The sequence below is a fragment of the Bombus terrestris genome, chromosome 17, assembly GCF_910591885.1.
Source record: "Bombus terrestris chromosome 17, iyBomTerr1.2, whole genome shotgun sequence".
NCBI classification, from domain to species: Eukaryota; Metazoa; Arthropoda; class Insecta; order Hymenoptera; family Apidae; genus Bombus; species Bombus terrestris.
This window is the reverse complement of record NC_063285.1, coordinates 7,838,595-7,856,933: the sequence shown is the minus strand read 5'-3', so window position 1 is coordinate 7,856,933 and position 18,339 is coordinate 7,838,595. Positions and strand designations below refer to the sequence as shown.

At 36.8% G+C, this 18,339-nt stretch overlaps 1 protein-coding gene and 1 non-coding gene across 2 annotated transcripts; one reads left to right on the top strand and one right to left on the bottom strand.

Annotated features, from left to right (window-relative positions):
- Positions 1-206: 206 nt before the first annotated feature.
- LOC125386831 lies at positions 207-325 on the bottom strand. Its single transcript, XR_007227270.1, has one exon. It is a non-coding gene; the product is annotated as a 5S ribosomal RNA (ribosomal RNA).
- Positions 326-14,110: 13,785 nt separating this feature from the next.
- LOC125386684 (dynein axonemal heavy chain 9-like) lies at positions 14,111-17,443 on the top strand. The gene is made up of 3 exons (XM_048413709.1): positions 14,111-14,566; positions 14,862-15,068; positions 17,072-17,443. The coding sequence occupies exons 1-3, from the start codon at positions 14,201-14,203 to the stop codon at positions 17,294-17,296; spliced, it is 798 nt and encodes a 265-aa protein (XP_048269666.1). The 5' UTR covers positions 14,111-14,200; the 3' UTR covers positions 17,297-17,443.
- Positions 17,444-18,339: the final 896 nt, after the last annotated feature.

Genomic DNA, 18,339 nt, shown 5'->3' with positions numbered 1-18,339 from the left:
TTAATAAATTTTAAAACCACTAAATTGGTGCATTTTATTCCATACTGCACTTTATAAAAGCAGAAAAAGGGTCGCAATTAATTGGGAACAATTCCAGGTAAATAATAATTGATAATAACAACAACAACAACAACAAAAACGCGTTGCTAAAGTAAAAAAGGGAAATCTGCCCGTTCGGTTGGCTAAGTGTTAAGAAAAGTAAAAAAAGCCAACACCACACGGAGTTCCCAAGCGGTCACCCATCTAAGTACTACCCGTGCCCAGCGCTGCTTGACTTTCGTGATCGGACGAGAACGAGTATTTTCAACGCGGTATGAGCGTTGGCTGAAGTAGTCAGTTTTGTTATTTCATGTTATCGAATAGAGAAAATATTGAAGAAAACATACGTGTATGTATGAGAGAAAATGGTATTTTTAGACGTGCATTCAGATATATAAAATCTATTCTGACTTCGTTTCCCAGACAATGAATTGTGAAGTTTCGTCATGTACGTACGCGTATACTTAAAAAGTAGCGAATCAAGTGGACGGAACTTCATAATTGATTTTCTAGAAAACCAAGTCTTGAGTCAAAACTTGTTACTTCATCGTCGACATATTTTTGTATAGGAAATCAGGCCCTTTCGTCCTGCACCATCATAATACTCTAATTTTCTCACCTACTTCAATTTCGAAACTATTCAGTTTCACTGGATTACGTATAATTACCAACAGCAAAATACTAATGTCGCGGTACTCGTCCACGAAACTTTCCACGGCTTCGCGACACAAAGAGCTATGCCGTCAAAGCGCAATACTGACGTGTCCAATCTATTGTAACGTAAATCACGTCAGAGACCAGAACACACACACATCGCGGGCAGGATGGTGTCACGACCGGCATACTTCGAATCCGATGGACCGACAATGGAGATAAAGATGTGGCGGCCTTGGCGACAATATATATCGCCGAAGTGGCTAATGAGTCATCTGTATCCTAACGGTCCTTCCACCGAATGTTCTAGAAGCGTGGCAACGGTCTCGTACGCCTACAGGGTAGTGGGGATATTAAGGGATGACAAACAAAGAAGAAACAGATCCCACCGAAAGCCAAATTGTAAGAGCTTCAGTCTTGGAAAGTCACGGCTGGAGCTCAGAAGTGTATTATAAATGTATAAAGGAGGAAAAAATAAAGTTTTCTTCTTTCTTTTAAATTTCTTTTTATTTTACGCGACACTATCATCGATATATCTAAGTTTCTTTCGCCGAATTCTCAGAAGAACGTATACGCGGCGACCGCCGCGGTAGATCTAATAAACACATATGTAGTAGGGATATTGAGGGGCAACAAAGGAAAGACTCCGTGGTTTCGAACAAAAGCATCAGTTAGTCCATCTCAAGCTGCGAAGTACGACAGGTCTCGTTATAAGCAAACCACTAACAAAACCTTAATTGTTATATTTTCGTCTTAATTGTTCATTGTTAATCGTTGACTGAAATTGTTGCTTCTTGATTTATTATTAAACTTTTGTTAACAAATCCAGTGTAGTTTTCCGTATGCACTCATTCCAACCACCTCTATTCTCTTAATAGAAATAGGGGATCAATCAGTTCGTGGCGTCGATTGTTTAATCGTAACGAGAATTTACAACTCTTGTTGACGCGTTATCTCGCGATCGCGTCTCTCCGCGAACGGTTAAAACACCGGCCAAAAACAGCGTCGCCGTTACGTGTAACGGTCGAACGAAGACGAATTCGAATTTGAATTTTCCGACTCCCTCCCAGCCAGTAAGAAACCCAACAGAAACCCAAATAGAAAAGAGTTTGGTATCTATCAGCATCTACGAGTATCTTTCTGTATCGACGAGCTATCTAAGTGTTATCACAAGTTATCTACCGAGTTATCGACGATTATCTAGCGAGCATTTACTGAGTATTAATTAGTAATTTTACTTTGCGATTTATACTGTGTACGAGCGACTCAGCGAATATAATCTGTATATGTATTTATCATTTTTAAATATATTCAACGGTTACGACAACAAGCAATAACATCCAGTAAATATCACGGCCAAATATCCTATTTACCAGTCCCACACACTTTCATTGCAAAGAACCGGTACTATTCTGTAAACAAAATTTTGGCATTAGTGAAATTTTTAGGACTTCTTATTTTCTCTTTGAAATGTTCCGATGTATTCATAACACTCTCTGCTATTTCTTTCGCAGCTTTCCTACGCGGGTCATATTACCGTCTTATAATATAATTTTGAATCAGTGCATTCCCTAAATTTTCTATAATCGCACGTCTTTTTCTCAAACGTATCGGTTTCTATAGTCAGATAACATTTTGCTCTATATGTTTAAAGAACACAGAAGTTCTGAGAGAAAAAAAAGGAGAGCAGTAAGAATAAAGAGACCCGGAGAATGCATCAGGGTTAAAAAGAACATGAATTTAATTTGTAAATATTTTGGATTCTCGCATCCTTATATTAACCTTCTGCTTAATCAATGTTCATTGTTAAGAAACATTTTAAACTCAATCTACAATACAAAGATAAGATACTTTATTTTATATACCACATTGTGAAAAGAAAGATAGTTTATTCTTTACTACATATTTCTTTAATAAATATTAAAATATTTTATTCGTACTGTAGACCAACAACAACTTAAAATCCTATTTCAAATATTTTTCCGATAAATTTGACCCAGCGCTGCTCAAGCACAGTTAACATATTCGCAAAGAAAAATCAGAAACAGGAATAACTTTTAATTATATAAATATCTAACTCGTCGGTTTCATCAGTCTCTGTAAAATACTGTTTCGAATCAATTTTACAGTCTCTCACACCAGTAGCGACAAGTTTAACCGTAATTAAAAATGTATCATAATCAATACTGAAATAGTCGAGTAATAATAATCTTTTAATGTTTCGAAAATCATATAGAGTAAATAGAAAAGTAATTATTTATGATAATATTGACATAATTCAACCGTTTGAGCCCCGGGGTTTTTGAAAAACCAGGGTCGAAAAGTCCCGAACGACAAGATAACCTCTTAATCGATTGCGAAAAGAAACAAGCGGCATGAAAGCGCTCGTCATATTCGTTATTCTTATGAAATACATCTATATTTTTATATATACATACTATTAGTTTATAATTATTTCAACTTTTATTCAATAGAAATTATTAAGATAACAATGTAATCCAAAATACCGTCAGTCGTCCGTAGCGTTCAAATGTACTGGGACTTTTCGATAGAAAATCTAAACAGCGATAACGCTGCTTAGTACTCAAACGGTTAAAGAAATAACGATGCGTCTAACCTGTACAAGTGTTCGATCACTAAAATGATACTTACCTTCACGTATGCTGGGAGATATCGTTCAAAACTGAAGACTTCGCAGAGGACTGTCCACTGATCGTTACGCCTGATGGTAAGATTGAGCCTGCAGGAGCGCTTGAAGAGCACTGAGAGATTGAAACGGTTCGTTACTCCACGTTTAGCGAATCGGAGGCACTGAAGCTGACTGTCTCCTACGTGTTCACGGTTGAACCACTCGAACGAGACTGCCGATACCGTTGTTAGACTCGAGCGAGCCCAACACGTATTAGACTCCAACAAGGATCAAAACGAAGGGCCCCAAATCCGCACGCTGATTGGTTATGAAGATAATCGTCAAACGGCATCTTCGCCCGCAAGATGGCGTTTACGGCATTAAGGCGCTCCAAGTGCGGGGGATCCTTCCCGAGAAGAGCGTGAACGATACCTGAATGAATGCCATGCTTCGATGTTATTGACCGAGGGGTAAGGGGCGCTCGATCGTTCGGACCGTTAAAATCCGTCAATTACCCGTACAAGAAACTCATAGCATAGGAAATTAAAAATACTGCTACGAATGTTGAAGGGAATCGTTTTTAGCTATCGGAGTACCCTTCCAAAATAACGCCTTGACTGCGAAAGCGAACTACAACGAGACAAAAGCTACGTACTATCCAAAATAAACAATCTAAAATACAGCTATTTTTACGATGAAACAGAAGATGAGCAAACAAAATAAAAAAAATATGCCTAAAAAAACTCAGCTAGCATCTTCCCACAGACAAATAAAATTTCTAGGTTAAAAAAACCAAACTCTATCTCTTCTTTCAAACTGTCTCCAGAGAAAGCTCCCCTCCTCCAAGATGCAGGTATAGCGATACAGAACACCAATAAAAACATGAAGTCTAGTTATTTTATGACATGTAAAACAACGGAAAAACTATATCTTATCGACACTCACTTTTCCAAAACATACACACACACGAACACATGGGTCGAGAACAATTAAACAGAATTATCATTGCCGAAACAAACAAACTGAAAAATAAATAGAGCGAGACATATCGCTAAATAAGACAACCTTCATATTTTCTAATGAAAACTCCTCGGACAAACCCAAACAACCAGACACAGAAATAAACTTCTTTGCAAATTACAACCGAATAAAAATCATTTTCTCTAAATTAAACAATTAAAAATCATCCGGTTTCGACGACATCCTGAACATTCTGCTCAAACAGAATAAAATGTTATTATACAGTGCTCCTTAATAATTTTAAGAGCCATCATAAAAGAAAAAAATAAAAACCGCTCCTTGCTCTCAAACCTGCGATATTATGTATCCTAGCCAACGTAATCAAAATATTCGAAATAGTCATAAATGACACCCTAATCTCCTTTTGCACAAAAAATAAGGTAATTCCCTCCCCCCCCCCCAAAAAAAAATCAATTCGGATTCCTTAACAATCAATTTTTAATAATCTTTATTCTAAGCATGAAGAAATTGCAATGTTTTAGTATCGTGCGACCATTACCATACGTTATATCATTTTCATTTTGGCACACACATGTTTCATTAAATATTCTATTTCTTTGACCATCAAAGACAAATAAAAAAATTACTTATTTCAGTCAGCGCTCATACCGCGCTGAGTGCACTCGTTCTCCTATACATCTGACTGCCTAACGCTTGAAACACAGACCGAAACACCCAGGTACAACTACAAAAAGACAGACTGGAAAAAGTTCCAAAACCTACTCGAACAGAACTGCGACATAAAAATCTATAACAATGTCAACCTAACAGACAGACAAATCGACTCGTTCATAGACGAAATAGAAAAACATATACAAATCGCCCTACAAGAATCCGTACCGACATTTAAAAAAAAAGACTCCTGCGAGCCATATATAAACTATAAAATAAAAAAACTACAACGAGATAAAAGCTACATACTATCGAAATTAAACTACCTAAGACACAACTACTCTTACGACAAAAGAGAAGACATAGAATTCCTAAAGTACCTGCTACACGAAATAAAATCACAACTAAAACAAGAATTCGCAAACTCTATAAATCAATACTGGACAAATAAAATAAAAAATATCTCCAAAAAAGACTCTGCTAGCATGTTCCCGCAGATAAATCAAATTTTCAGACCAAAGGAACAAAACTCCATCCCGCCCCTCAAACTGCCTCCAGAAAAAGCCTCCCTCATCCAAGAAGCAGGCATCGAGATACACAACACCAACAAAGACACAGAGGGCAACTTCATAATATCAAAAACAACGGAAAAACTAGACATTATCGGCACCCACTTCGCCAAAACTCACACACAAAACGAACACATGGGCCGAGAACAATTAAACAGAATTATCATCGCCGAAACAAACATACTAAAAAATAAAATAAAGCAAGACATAGCGCTAAACAAAACAGTCTGCACATTCTCAAACGAAAACACATCGGACGACCCCAAACAGCCCGACCCAGAAATAAACTACTTTACAAACTTCAATCAACTAAGTACAATCTTCTCCACGCTAAACAACAAAAAATCCGCCGGCTTCGATGGCATCCCAAACATCTCGCTCAAACGCCTACCAAACAAAATAAAATGGTACTACACAGTACTGTTTAATAATGCACTAAACAACACGTACTTCCCCAAAAAATGGAAAAAAGCCAAACTCATAGCCATTACACAAAAAAATAAAGACGGCTCATCACCTGCAAACCTACGACCCATAAGCCTCCTCCCCAACATAAGCAAAGTATACGAAATGATCATAAACAACCCCCTAGCAGCCTTCTGCTCAAAAAATAAGATAATCCCGGAAAACCAATTCGGCTTCCGCCACAAACACTCCACAATCCACGCAATAAACAAACTTACGTCGGATATCTGCTGGGCACTTAACGCAAACCAGCGAGTAGCCGCCTGCCTAATAGACATCGAAAAAGCCTTCGACACCGTCTGGATCCCAGGGCTCATTTATAAAATGATTAAAAAGAACTTCCCCGAATACCTAATCAAAATAGTATGGGACATGGTAACAAACAAAACTTTCATAATGACCGACGGCTCGCACACTTCAAGCAAAGAATTCTCCATAGAGAACGGCCTGCAACAAGGAACAGTAAATTCCCCGCTACTCTTTAGCATCTACAATAACGACTTACTAAACCTCTTTAATCTCAACACATCCACACACAAACGCTCCATGGCCTTCGCGGATGACCTAATCATCTACGTAACAGGCCGCAAAACCAAGACGATAAGAACAGAACTGCAAGAACTCTTTAACAAAATCAGCGATTACTATCATACATGGAAACTAAAAATTAACGCAAGCAAATGCGAAACCATACTATTCAGACCCAGAACAAGCAAAATCGGCCCAGCAGAAAGGGAACAAGTCAGGAAATTCCGCCTAAAAGAAAAAGCAAACGAAGAGAACCTCATACCACACAAAAACTGCGTAAAATACCTAGGAATAAACATAGATGAAAAACTAAATTATAAGCAACACATCGAAATCCAACTCTCCAAAGCCAGCAAAGCTTTTTGGAATACAAAAAGGCTCTTTTATTCCAGACTTCTCGATAGCAAAGTAAAAATCATGTGCTACCAATCGCTAATAAGACCCATTATAACCTACGGCTGCCCAATATGGTACAACATACCTGCGTCAATAATGGAAAAAATTCGCATATTTGAAAGAAAATGCATCAGAGCTTGCCTGAGCATTTACAGATCAGAACACAGCGGATACAGAAAATACGTAAAAAACAAAAAAATATACGACTTAGCCAACATCCACCGCATCGACTGTCACATCCTAAAACTAACGAGAAATCACTTCTCGCAAGCCGCGAAGATCAAAGAAAACAGCCTAATCTTCGGCTGCTTATACCCAAACGACGCATACTTCAAAAACACTCTGTTAACAGGCTACATCCCCGCCGAAGCCTTTCTATACCTAGACGAAAGAAACTATCTCCAAGACCAAAACAACATACCCATAATTTATCATATGCAAAGGAAAATAGGAATGAAATCTATTCAATACGAGGAAAACCTAGATGGCCGCACGGCAGACACTAGGTGGAGATACAACATGGCCCTCCCCCAAAAGGATACAGAAGACAAACACAGAAAAAACACAAAAAAATATTGGTGGATACGGAATCCACAACAAAAACAACAAGATAAAGAGCCACAGAACGGCAACGCTCACCGAATCAAAGTGTAAATATGTAAATATGTAAATAGATAAACAAATATTATACTAATCCCACAGAACACCCCTCCCCGCCCCTTCCAGTCCATCCACTCCCAGCCCCTCCCTAATAGGCTAGCGAACTGTCCTGTTTTTGCGTCCAGGCTTTCAGGACATAAATTAAAATATCGTACATAAGCACAGCGCAACAGCGGCTTAATTTTATTTTATTTAACATTAATAATCTCAAAAAAAAAAAAAAAAAAGAGAAAAGAATGTAATAATGCATGGCTACGTCGTACCGTCGCGTATCGGTACTCTTGCCTGTACCACCCTACAATTAGAATTCAGCGTTTATTCTGGAAAAAAAATGATGTAAAAAAAATATGTAAATAACCTGGAACTAATAAACAAAGATAAAAAAAAAAAAAAAAAGCACTCGTTCTCGTCCGATCACGAAAGTTAAGCAGCGCTGGGCACGGATAGTACTTGGATGGGTGACCGCCTGGGAACTCCGTGTGGTGTTGGCTTTTTTTTATTTTCCCAATCTATATTATTTTTCTTAACAATCAACCTTTAAGAATCTATAATCTAAGCATCGAGAAAAAGATATGTTTTTCTATAACACGACCGTTACCATGCAATATATCATTTTCATTTTGGTACATTTATGTTTCTTTAAATATTCTTTTGTGTATCAAACACAAATAAAGAAAACAAACTACCAAATATATAATATATAACAAATATATTTCCCCGCTTGAATCAAAGCCCTAATCCAACAGTAAACATACTCCAACTAAACATAATAAACGTCATTGAAGACTTCAAAAAATGTACACTCAAGGCGTTAAATGAACAAAAGCAATTAAACGAAATGAGAAAATCATTAAAAACGCAGGAGGAAAGGATCGACCCCATCTTCATCACTATCGATAGTATAAATGATGAATAACCAAAACCCACTCAAGTGTCAATTACAGCAAAAAACAAATCAGTTAAAAGTAAAACGTTTGCAAATAATTTCAATAAATGCCAACTCAATAATTTCAAACCAAATACAGATACAATATGCTAACCCTTCCACTTTCCACATCGTACTTATCTCAGAAACAAAATTGAACAAAAGACACAAAGTATACTTCAAAAACTACTCTAGCTGCCCAAGGTGGAGGAACTGCAATCCTCATAAAAAAACCCTCTGATGTTCAAAACAATGCAAAACGACAAAATAACAAGTTTCAAAATCCTAGAAACGATCATAAAAATAAAAATAAGCAATAAGGAAAACTTATTTAGCACTGCAGAAAGAATTTAACGACGAATTCAACAATCTCTTTGAACTTTTACAGATCGACAAACAGGAAAATTACTATACAATAGCTGGCGACCTTAATGCAAAACATGCAAGCTGGAAAAACGAACTAAACAACACGAGAGGAAACTTCATTACAAACTGGCTAGACAATAAAAGTATACACTACAAAATAAACCATTACAGCTCCGAGCTACCCTCTTACCGAAAAGAAGGCTCATACCTGGGCACATGCCTAGCAGACGCGCGATTAAAATTTCAAAATGTTAACACACTCTCAATATCCTAGACTATAACAGCGACCATAACGCCATAGTATTTCAGATAAACAAGAATACATCTGACTTCCTAACACTTGAAACACAGACCGAAACTCCCAGGTACGATTACGAAAAGACAGACTAGAAAAAGTTCCAAAACCGACTCGAACAGGACTACGACCAGAAGATCTACAACAACGTCAGCTTAACAATCACACAAATCGACTCATTCATAGACGAAATAGAAAAACATATAGAAATAGCTCTTCAAGAATCTGGGGTGATAAGTGCGTGATAAGTGTAGAAGATTCACTCGATATTGTTCAACTATAAATATTTATTAGTTTATGTACGTGATATACACTCGTGCACAGAACGCGCGATACAATTATCGGTTCGCGGTTGCAAATTCGAACTCGATGTGATACGTTTCGCGGTGCGATTCAAGTTGGGAGATGATTGCAACAGATGTCGAGAAATTCGGATTCGCTATTACGGCCAACTACCAACGATCAATTCGGATAGGCGTCTCTCAACTCGTCTCGCGGCTCACGACAGAATGACTTTTTGTCAAGATAATACTCCTTCGGAAAACTGTGATTGGGTGTGTCTAAGGATACGGAATGATCGGATTCGTTAAGAAAAGTATTGGTTCGGAAGGTGAGGGAAATGGACGTCGCTGTTAATTGGCTCAATTTTGAGTTGGTGGTTGGAGGGGGATGTTAACCGCCCTTGAGAGAAAATCGCTAGCGAGGAGCGTCGTACGTGAGAAAAAGCAGATTTCCTGTGTTTTCCCGTAGTGGGTGGTATGTGTAGAGATTGTTGAGACAAAGACGATTGTCCCTTTAGAGAACCTTTGCTACATACATCCTATGATTTATAGCGGGTCCTTAGGCTAGCTAAAAATATTCGGTGAAAGTGTATCGACATCTGGCAATCATCTTGTTCGAAGGGTAGAGTCTTCGTGTAGCGAGCCACGGGACAGAAACCGTTGGAAAGTTTGCTGTCGAGTGCCCCTACAAATCCGCACCAATATTAAAACAAAAAAATTATTGCGAGTTCTATGTAAACAATAAAATAAAAAAACTACAACGAGACAAAAGCTACATACTATCTAAATGCAACAATCTAAAATACAACTATTCTTACGACGAAAGAGAAGACTTCGAATTCCTAAATTATCTACTATACAAAATAAAATCGCAATTGAAACAAGCATTCCCGAACTCTAAAACCAATACTGGAAAAATAAAATAATAAATACCTCCAAAAACGATTCTGCCAGCATGTTCCCGCATATAAGTCAAATTTCCAGATCAAAAGAACAAAACTCCCTCGTCCAAGAAGCAGGTATAGCGATACACAACACCAACAAAGACACCGAGGATAACGTCACGTAAATTTGAGGCTTAGATGATAAAAACAAGAAGGTTCATCCGTAGCACAACTATTAACTTTCCTTTTATCAAACCTTATGATGAATTCAGTAATCACAATGGAATACACACTGAATTGACACGTATAAATCACAATTCACTCCAACAACTTTATATAGAAACTAGTTACACTGATGCGTATGTATAAATTAAGTGCGCGACTGGTCTAAGCGTAGAAACTCGGTAAAAACATGTTGACTATTCTAAAGATAGAGAATATGTGAAGTTTAGTGACAATGTTGAGGCAGAGGAAAGCTAGTGATGGGTGTGTCTAAGGACACGAGATGAGCTGATTCGTTAAGGACAATTTTGGCTAGGAAAGTGAGGGCAATAGACACTGCTTTTGATTGGGTAAGAAGAAGGTTGGTGGACTAGGAAGGGTCTCAGCCGCCCTCGAGAGTGTGACGGCAATCCACATTAGAGGCCAGATGTGTGCAGGTCCCCACCGCGTACCCTCAATAGCGGGAAAGCTAGTTTTCCCCATGAACAGTGTCACCTAGGGACCATGTTGGTAGGAGGCTTCCTCCTCCACTCTTCATTTATTAACGTGGGCTATAACCAATTGGCATCGCGGATCGTTACCCTCACTTTTCCAAGGGTACACCCACACCGAGCTTTCCTCGATGATGATACGAGAACAGCTCGGGACTGAAACTACAAACTCTCGTCAGTCAACATTTCTCAGATCAGTCGCGCAAACTGCGCTTATAAAGTTGTGTTATTTAATAAAGTTCCATAGAAAAGAAACATAAAGTTCCGTTACGGCTCAACCTTCTTGTCTTTAAAACGTAAGCCTTAAATTTAAGGGACAAGAGAAAGTTGGTAAAGGAAGGTACAGAACGTCAGAAAAACCAAGTTTCCCGTATCTAGCCGTGGTAAACAATAAATGTAAAGGACACTTGAAAGGAATGATCCTTGCTTGGTCTAAAGGACCTTAACTATGAAAATGCCCAAATTTATGGTAGGTCCCTAAGACTATCGAAGGTACCCAGTAAGGATGTGTAGACATCTGGCAGTCATCTTGCCCGCGGTGTGTGACCTGGTCTCTGAAGCGGTGCGATGGTCTCTGATGTCACATAAACTTCCTAATATCTAAAACAACGGAAAAATTAGACATTAGCAGCACCCACTTTTCCAAAACACACACAAAACGAACACATAGGTCGAGAACAGCTAAACAGAATTATTATTAAGGTGGTATATGTCGTGATTGAGCACACAAGAAATACTCCTGATTTGTAACAACAACGTTTATTACTTTTGGCAACTAACAACAAATAACGATTAACAACAGATAACGATTGATAACATTTAAGGATTGACATCGCTTGATAACAAATAATGCTTAACGCTGGCTATCAGGAGTCGACACTCGTCTCTCTATGTTTACATACATACATAATCTTTCGTAGAAACAATAACATTTCAAAAATCTATTCACCTTATCGTAGCATGTATAAGAAATAATTATTTTTCTTTTTTATCTTACAAATCTGTTATTTATAAAAAAGAGCATTAAAAATATCAGTAACACCCAGTATACTATACTACCTGGTATTACTTTAAGTTAAATTATATTTCCTTTTTCCTCAAATTGTTTAAAATATTGTATCTCACTACTTTATTTAGGTGCTTCGTAGAAGAAAAGCTTGGTTCAAAATTTGTTGAATCCAGATCTCCACCTTTTCATAAATCCTTTGAAGAAACCAGTTCAATCACGCCTATATTTTTCATTCTCTCTCCTGGCGTTGATCCGTTGAAGGTAAGAAATTTATTCAATACTTATACATTTCACCTAACATTTCAACACCTAAACATTTTTTATGCACAACAGCTCTGTTAATTTTCTTTTTTATTTAAATAATATCACATCGGCTTATTAGTTATTAATAACCATATAGTATTGTATTATCAATCGAAACAAAAATCCAGTAGTTTGTTTATAGTTTATCAGGATAGTTTCCAAAAGTTTATCAAGATTCGTATGGATCAGCTGTTTAAATTTATCGCAGGAAAAGAAAAGAAAATTTTTTTTTTCTTTTGTGTTCTTTTTTGTTAAGTACTTCGGGTCACCAAGGTTCTGGGCTAAGTATCGTACGGTTCCTTACAATCTGCTTACTAAAAGGCATCGCTACTTTCCCCACTCCGTAGCTAGGTCTTTTAAACGAAGTCTACGCTTTATTCTTCTTCCCATTCGCGACCAGACGCGCGCAACCGCGAAGTTAAGACACGACTCTGTGACTACAAAGAATATGGAAGGCATACATATATCTATACATGCTATGCACACGTGCAAAGTAGTCGCGCGCGACTGAAAGTCATTTTGCTGTTAGAATAACAGGAGTCCTTACTGAAAATATTTTATTTATTTATTTATTTATTTATTTATTTATCTAGTGTGTAACACTATTAACTTGTAATAATAATAATATATATAATGCATAATATTGTATGCAATATATAACGGTATATAGGGTGAAACTGTAGAAACGTTATCGACCCCCGAATTTTATGATTTTTTGATATGTTGTAAAAATATTTTGCACAACTTTTACCTATATACTATATTGTATATAAGGAGTGAACTCGTTTAGTTTTCAATATATTGGCAAGAAACTACCGGCTCAATCATAGTGTTTTTCTGCCTATAGATGTTCAACAGTGACAGCCCATGCGTCTGTCTGGTTACCAGTCGCCGGTCGCTTATCTTCTGTTTATTAACAGTTATTTAATTATTTAATATTTGAACCTAATACACTGATGATATTCACTTTTAATTGAGTTATAAGTTATCAGTTATAACAGACTCTTGCAACCTCGCATGTGTACGTTGTGCACGAAGCCTTTAAACTCGCCCGACTCTCGTTGTCAAACAGACGATAAGTGACCGGCAATCGGTAACTAAACTAATGCATACGCTGTCACGGTAGCACGACTGCAGATGCAGAATTCACTGTAGTGATATCGGTAGTTTTTCGCGAATATCACGGAAATTAAGCGAATTCTCTTCTCATATAGGAAAAGATTATTTGAAATATCGATTTTTACAATACATTCAAAAATATCGAAATCGAAGAGTAGTTAACGTTTCTGCAATTCCACGTACCGAATTATATTCTCTTCAACGCTATTCGATTTTTATACGAAAGATTTCTCCATAAGGTAAGTAATTTTGTAATAGTTTGAAATGATGAAGCTAGATGCTTCATTCTATTTAGCGTAGGTTATCGTACATTCAAAGGAACAGCTTTTTGTTTGTTCATTAATATGTCATTACTTAGTTTTTAAGGTATTTTAAGGTCATTTTCCAAAAAACGGATCATTTGCGACCCATGGTTCCTTACAGATATTTATTCCTCGTAACGAGCATTAAACAATGCAATGCAAAAAATTTAGCTTTGAAATTCCACCGATCCAAAGGTGTAGGATCAGCTACCAAAGTCATGAGATATAATTCTTGCATACCCTGAGGAATCAATCAATAAGCTACAATCAAACTTCGCAACATTTAATAATTTTTCTTTAATGCAATATAATTGTAATATCTTCTTACTCTTCTCATTTCCTATACTCTGTTGCTGTCGATAACATATCTTTCGTTTACCAGTTTATAACCTGAATCGAAGACAATTAAAATTAAGAATTATCGATACCTAATGAATTATACAAAAACATGTTATGAAAATCAACGTAATCACATGGAATATGTATGTACAATAACGACAACGATAAAAATTCAGGACGTCGAAAAACTGGGAATGCAATTGGGTTTCACTTTTGGAGGGAGAAATTTCCATAATGTATCACTGGGTCAAGGTCAAGAACCCATAGCGGAAGAAGCCATAGAACTTTCCGCGAACGAAGGCCACTGGGTAATTTTGCAAAATGTCCATTTAGTGAGGAAATGGTTGCCTACATTGGAAAAAAAGATGGAACAGTGCTCGGAGAATCCACATGATGATTATCGTTTGTTCATTAGTGCGGAACCCAGTCCTGATCCTCATGAATCAATAATACCTCAGGTAATAAACAATTGTACAATTTGAAAAAGCAAAAGAAAATATGCACTTTTAATTAAGTTAACATGTGCTAATTATATTCTTTAACCCTCCGTCGGTAATATGATTTTTCACTAACGCGGTAGGCATTACAGGTCTTTCGTTAAATGGCCTAATTTCTTATTGTCTTTTTGCTTTAAAAAATCTAAGAAAATTCTGAGGTCCCTATTATAGTCCCTAATTTACTATACACGTGATACTTTAGCCAATAATATAGATAGATAATTACTAAATGTAAGGTACGTTAAATTGTACACAGGGTATACTAGAATCAGCCATAAAGATTACGAACGAACCACCATCTGGAATTCAAGCGAATATTCACAAAGCGTTGGATAACTTTACCCAGGAAACTTTGGAGTCCTGCAGCAAGGAAACCGAATTCAAAGCAATATTATTTGCACTTTGTTATTACCACGCTGTACTTGCAGAACGTAGAAAATTTGGGGCGCAAGGATGGAATAGGGTAAGTGACGTTAAATCTTAATGGATCATGACGTTAAATTAGAAATTATGGATCGAAGATTTGTAACTGTTGAAACAATGAGAGAAAGCAGAAAACAATATTTACGTTATCTTGTGTAATGTAATAACTTCAAATTAATACTCTTTAACAGATTTTTTATTAATTATAAGACATATTTCGAATATATCTCGCAAATGTGATATATTATGTCGTCCCATAAGTTCGTTCCGTTTTTCGAGCGGTTATATATGTTAAGATTGTTTACATACCTTTCAGTTTCATGAAAAAATGTAATCCCCCTCTCGTTGTACAACTTTTTCCCATTTTTCAAGTGCATTGGTCCCTCATCGCCGTATGTTTATAAATCGACACATGAAATGTATACACAAAAGTCGGCACAAACTTATGGGATGACCTAATAGTTTAAAACATACTATAACTGTCTTCCTTGTAACCTGCAATCAAATTAGGAAAAGCTACTAATAAGATAAAGCATTACTTTTTATTAGTGATGATATTAGCAAAGTTCGTACATTATATTCTTTAATAATTGCCTTTTTTTAGTCAATATATGTTTTAATAATAAATTATTAAATAATTTAGAACGTACCCAAGCACAAATAGCAATTAAACAAATTTCTCTGTTACTATGTTGTTAATCGTCGTTAAAAAATTACATTTACATACATATATATACAATTAATGTATGTATAGTGTACATGTATTGTATACATATGTATGTATATTATATATGTCGGAGATAAAAGAACACCGGAACCTTCCCTTTGGAACTTTGGGAAGATCCCTCAATACTGTAATCCAGATTCCACCATAGTCGTATTAAGAAATTGTTGTTATTCGATCTGACTGTATTTATTTGAGATTTATGATAGTGAGCTTGGGCTCGAGGCGACAACCGGTCGCCGAACGTAGCCGCGGTCAAGGGACGAACCTTTTGTCTAACAAAGGCATGGAGTAATTCTATAGCTCTCCTTAAAAGAAATAGTTGTGGCGGCACGCGACAGTAAACATTCCAACGGTTTCTGTGCCGTGGCTCGCCACACGCAGACTCTATTCTTCGGGTAAGATGATTGCCAGATGTCGATGCATCTCCACAGAACATGTTCAGCTAGCCCGAGGACCCGCTATAAATCTTAAGATTTATTTAACTAAAGTCCTTCAAACGGACAAACAGTCCTCGTTCCAACTACGGGAAAATAGGAGAAATCTATTTTTCTCACGAACGACGCTTTCCGCTAGCAACTTTCCCTTAAGGGCGGCTAGCACCCTTCCCTAGCCACCAACATGGAAATTGACCAATTAACAGTAGCGTCAATTTCCCTCACTTTCCGAACGAAGACTTTTCTCCACGAATCCGATGATGTCGTGTTCTCAGACACACGATATAGTTCTCCTCGACAGCGTCACCGTGCCGGAGGGGCGCTCTCTTGTTCGATCTCATCGACGATTGAAGTATCTTTCTTTTACGTGGTGATTGCTCCATTCATTAACATTGAGTACAACTTATACGCTAAAGAAGAGTAGAGTTCGTTATCCCGTTGACCGCGGATTCGTTATTGAGCCTAGGATCATTGTCATTAGCTTCTCGAGTATCTAATTATCGCGATTACTTGTCAAATTCTATCATAATCATATTTGCACTAGTAAATATCTCCTCTATTGCATAATGACCACGTGTAATGCCAATGGGGATTCGTTTCACGCCCTTAACCCTAACTCTAATCTTAACGTCAACCCGACATATATATATGTATATATGAAATTTATGTATAATGTTCAGAGATAAGTAATTATTAATATAATTAGATACGGTATCAGCAATGATTTTCTGTAATTTTTTCAAATAACGCTTTCCGTAGAATAATTTTCTGTTTAGTAAAATGTGGTTTATTCTCATTCAAAATATGTTTAAACAAATTTATAAAATTATAACAAGCTTGTAAATTATATATGTTCAAAAAAAATTTTTTTTTTTGCGTCAGTCCTACCCATTCAACTTCGGTGATCTAACAATCAGCGTATCTGTATTATTTAATTACCTGGAAAATAGTATCAAAGTACCTTGGGAGGATCTTCGTTACTTATTTGGAGAAATAATGTATGGAGGTCACATAACAGATGATTGGGATAGAAGACTATGCAAGACATATTTAGTAGAATATTTGAAAACGGAATTAGTCGAAGGTATATATGATAATTCACAATAATATTTCCAATGTATTCGATTTATTAAATCTATTTTTAAGTACAATTTTTCTATAAAACTTTAAGTTTGTAAATACTTTATTGGTCTCTTCTTATAATAATCAAAACTTTTTAATATTGAAACGAAATATGCTTTATATCAGTAATTCTTTACTATTTAATGATTACTATTCGTTTCCTTCTCTTATTTTGTATATATAAGGTGTTGGTAGTACGTGTAGAGTGCTAAAGAAATACTCGGCGTTTTGTTTAACAGTATATGTATTCTCGCTTAACGACTTTGTTACAAGTCTCAACTCGCGACTCGAGCGGATAATAATTTACTCACGTTTCTCGATTTCGACTGCAATCACGCTTCTTGGTCACCACTCATCTCTCAATTCATTTCATTTCTTTTTATCACTTCTCAATATCCCTACTACGCACGCGTTCGTTAGACTTTCGCGACCGTGGACACGCACGCTTTCTTTCGTGTTTGGCGAAAGGACCGTAGGGATATCGATAGCTCATTAGGCCTGTCGACGCTTACCCTTCGTCGTGACCTTGCTTATGTTTTGTCGGTCTCTCGTAAACAGTCTATGTGGTATACTATGTACCGATGAAACCGTTGGAAAGTTCTTTGCCGTCGAATGCCGCTACATATCACTTTGGATGATTATTATAACATAAGCGATTTTTCAAGGTAATAATACAATTTCAATTTATTTTTTATTTGAAAAGTAAATCTTTCACTTTATAGAAGTTTATAAACTCTAATAAAAAGATTAATGATTTTTGCACACACTTATGTTTCTTTAAATATTCTATTTATTTGACAATCAAAGACAAATAAAAATATTACTTATTTCAGCCAACGCTCATACCGCGCTGAGTGCACTCGTTCTCGTCGCAGTCGACCGTGATCCTCCGAGCAGACCGGACCTCTCGGCCCTAAGGGACTACCAGGCGTAGGCCCTAACAGTGAGCGCAGCAAGCTATTCAGTGTACAGTATACAGTGAGAGAGCGGAGAAAAAAAAAAAAAAGCAAAAAGAGTGCTAAGCAGTG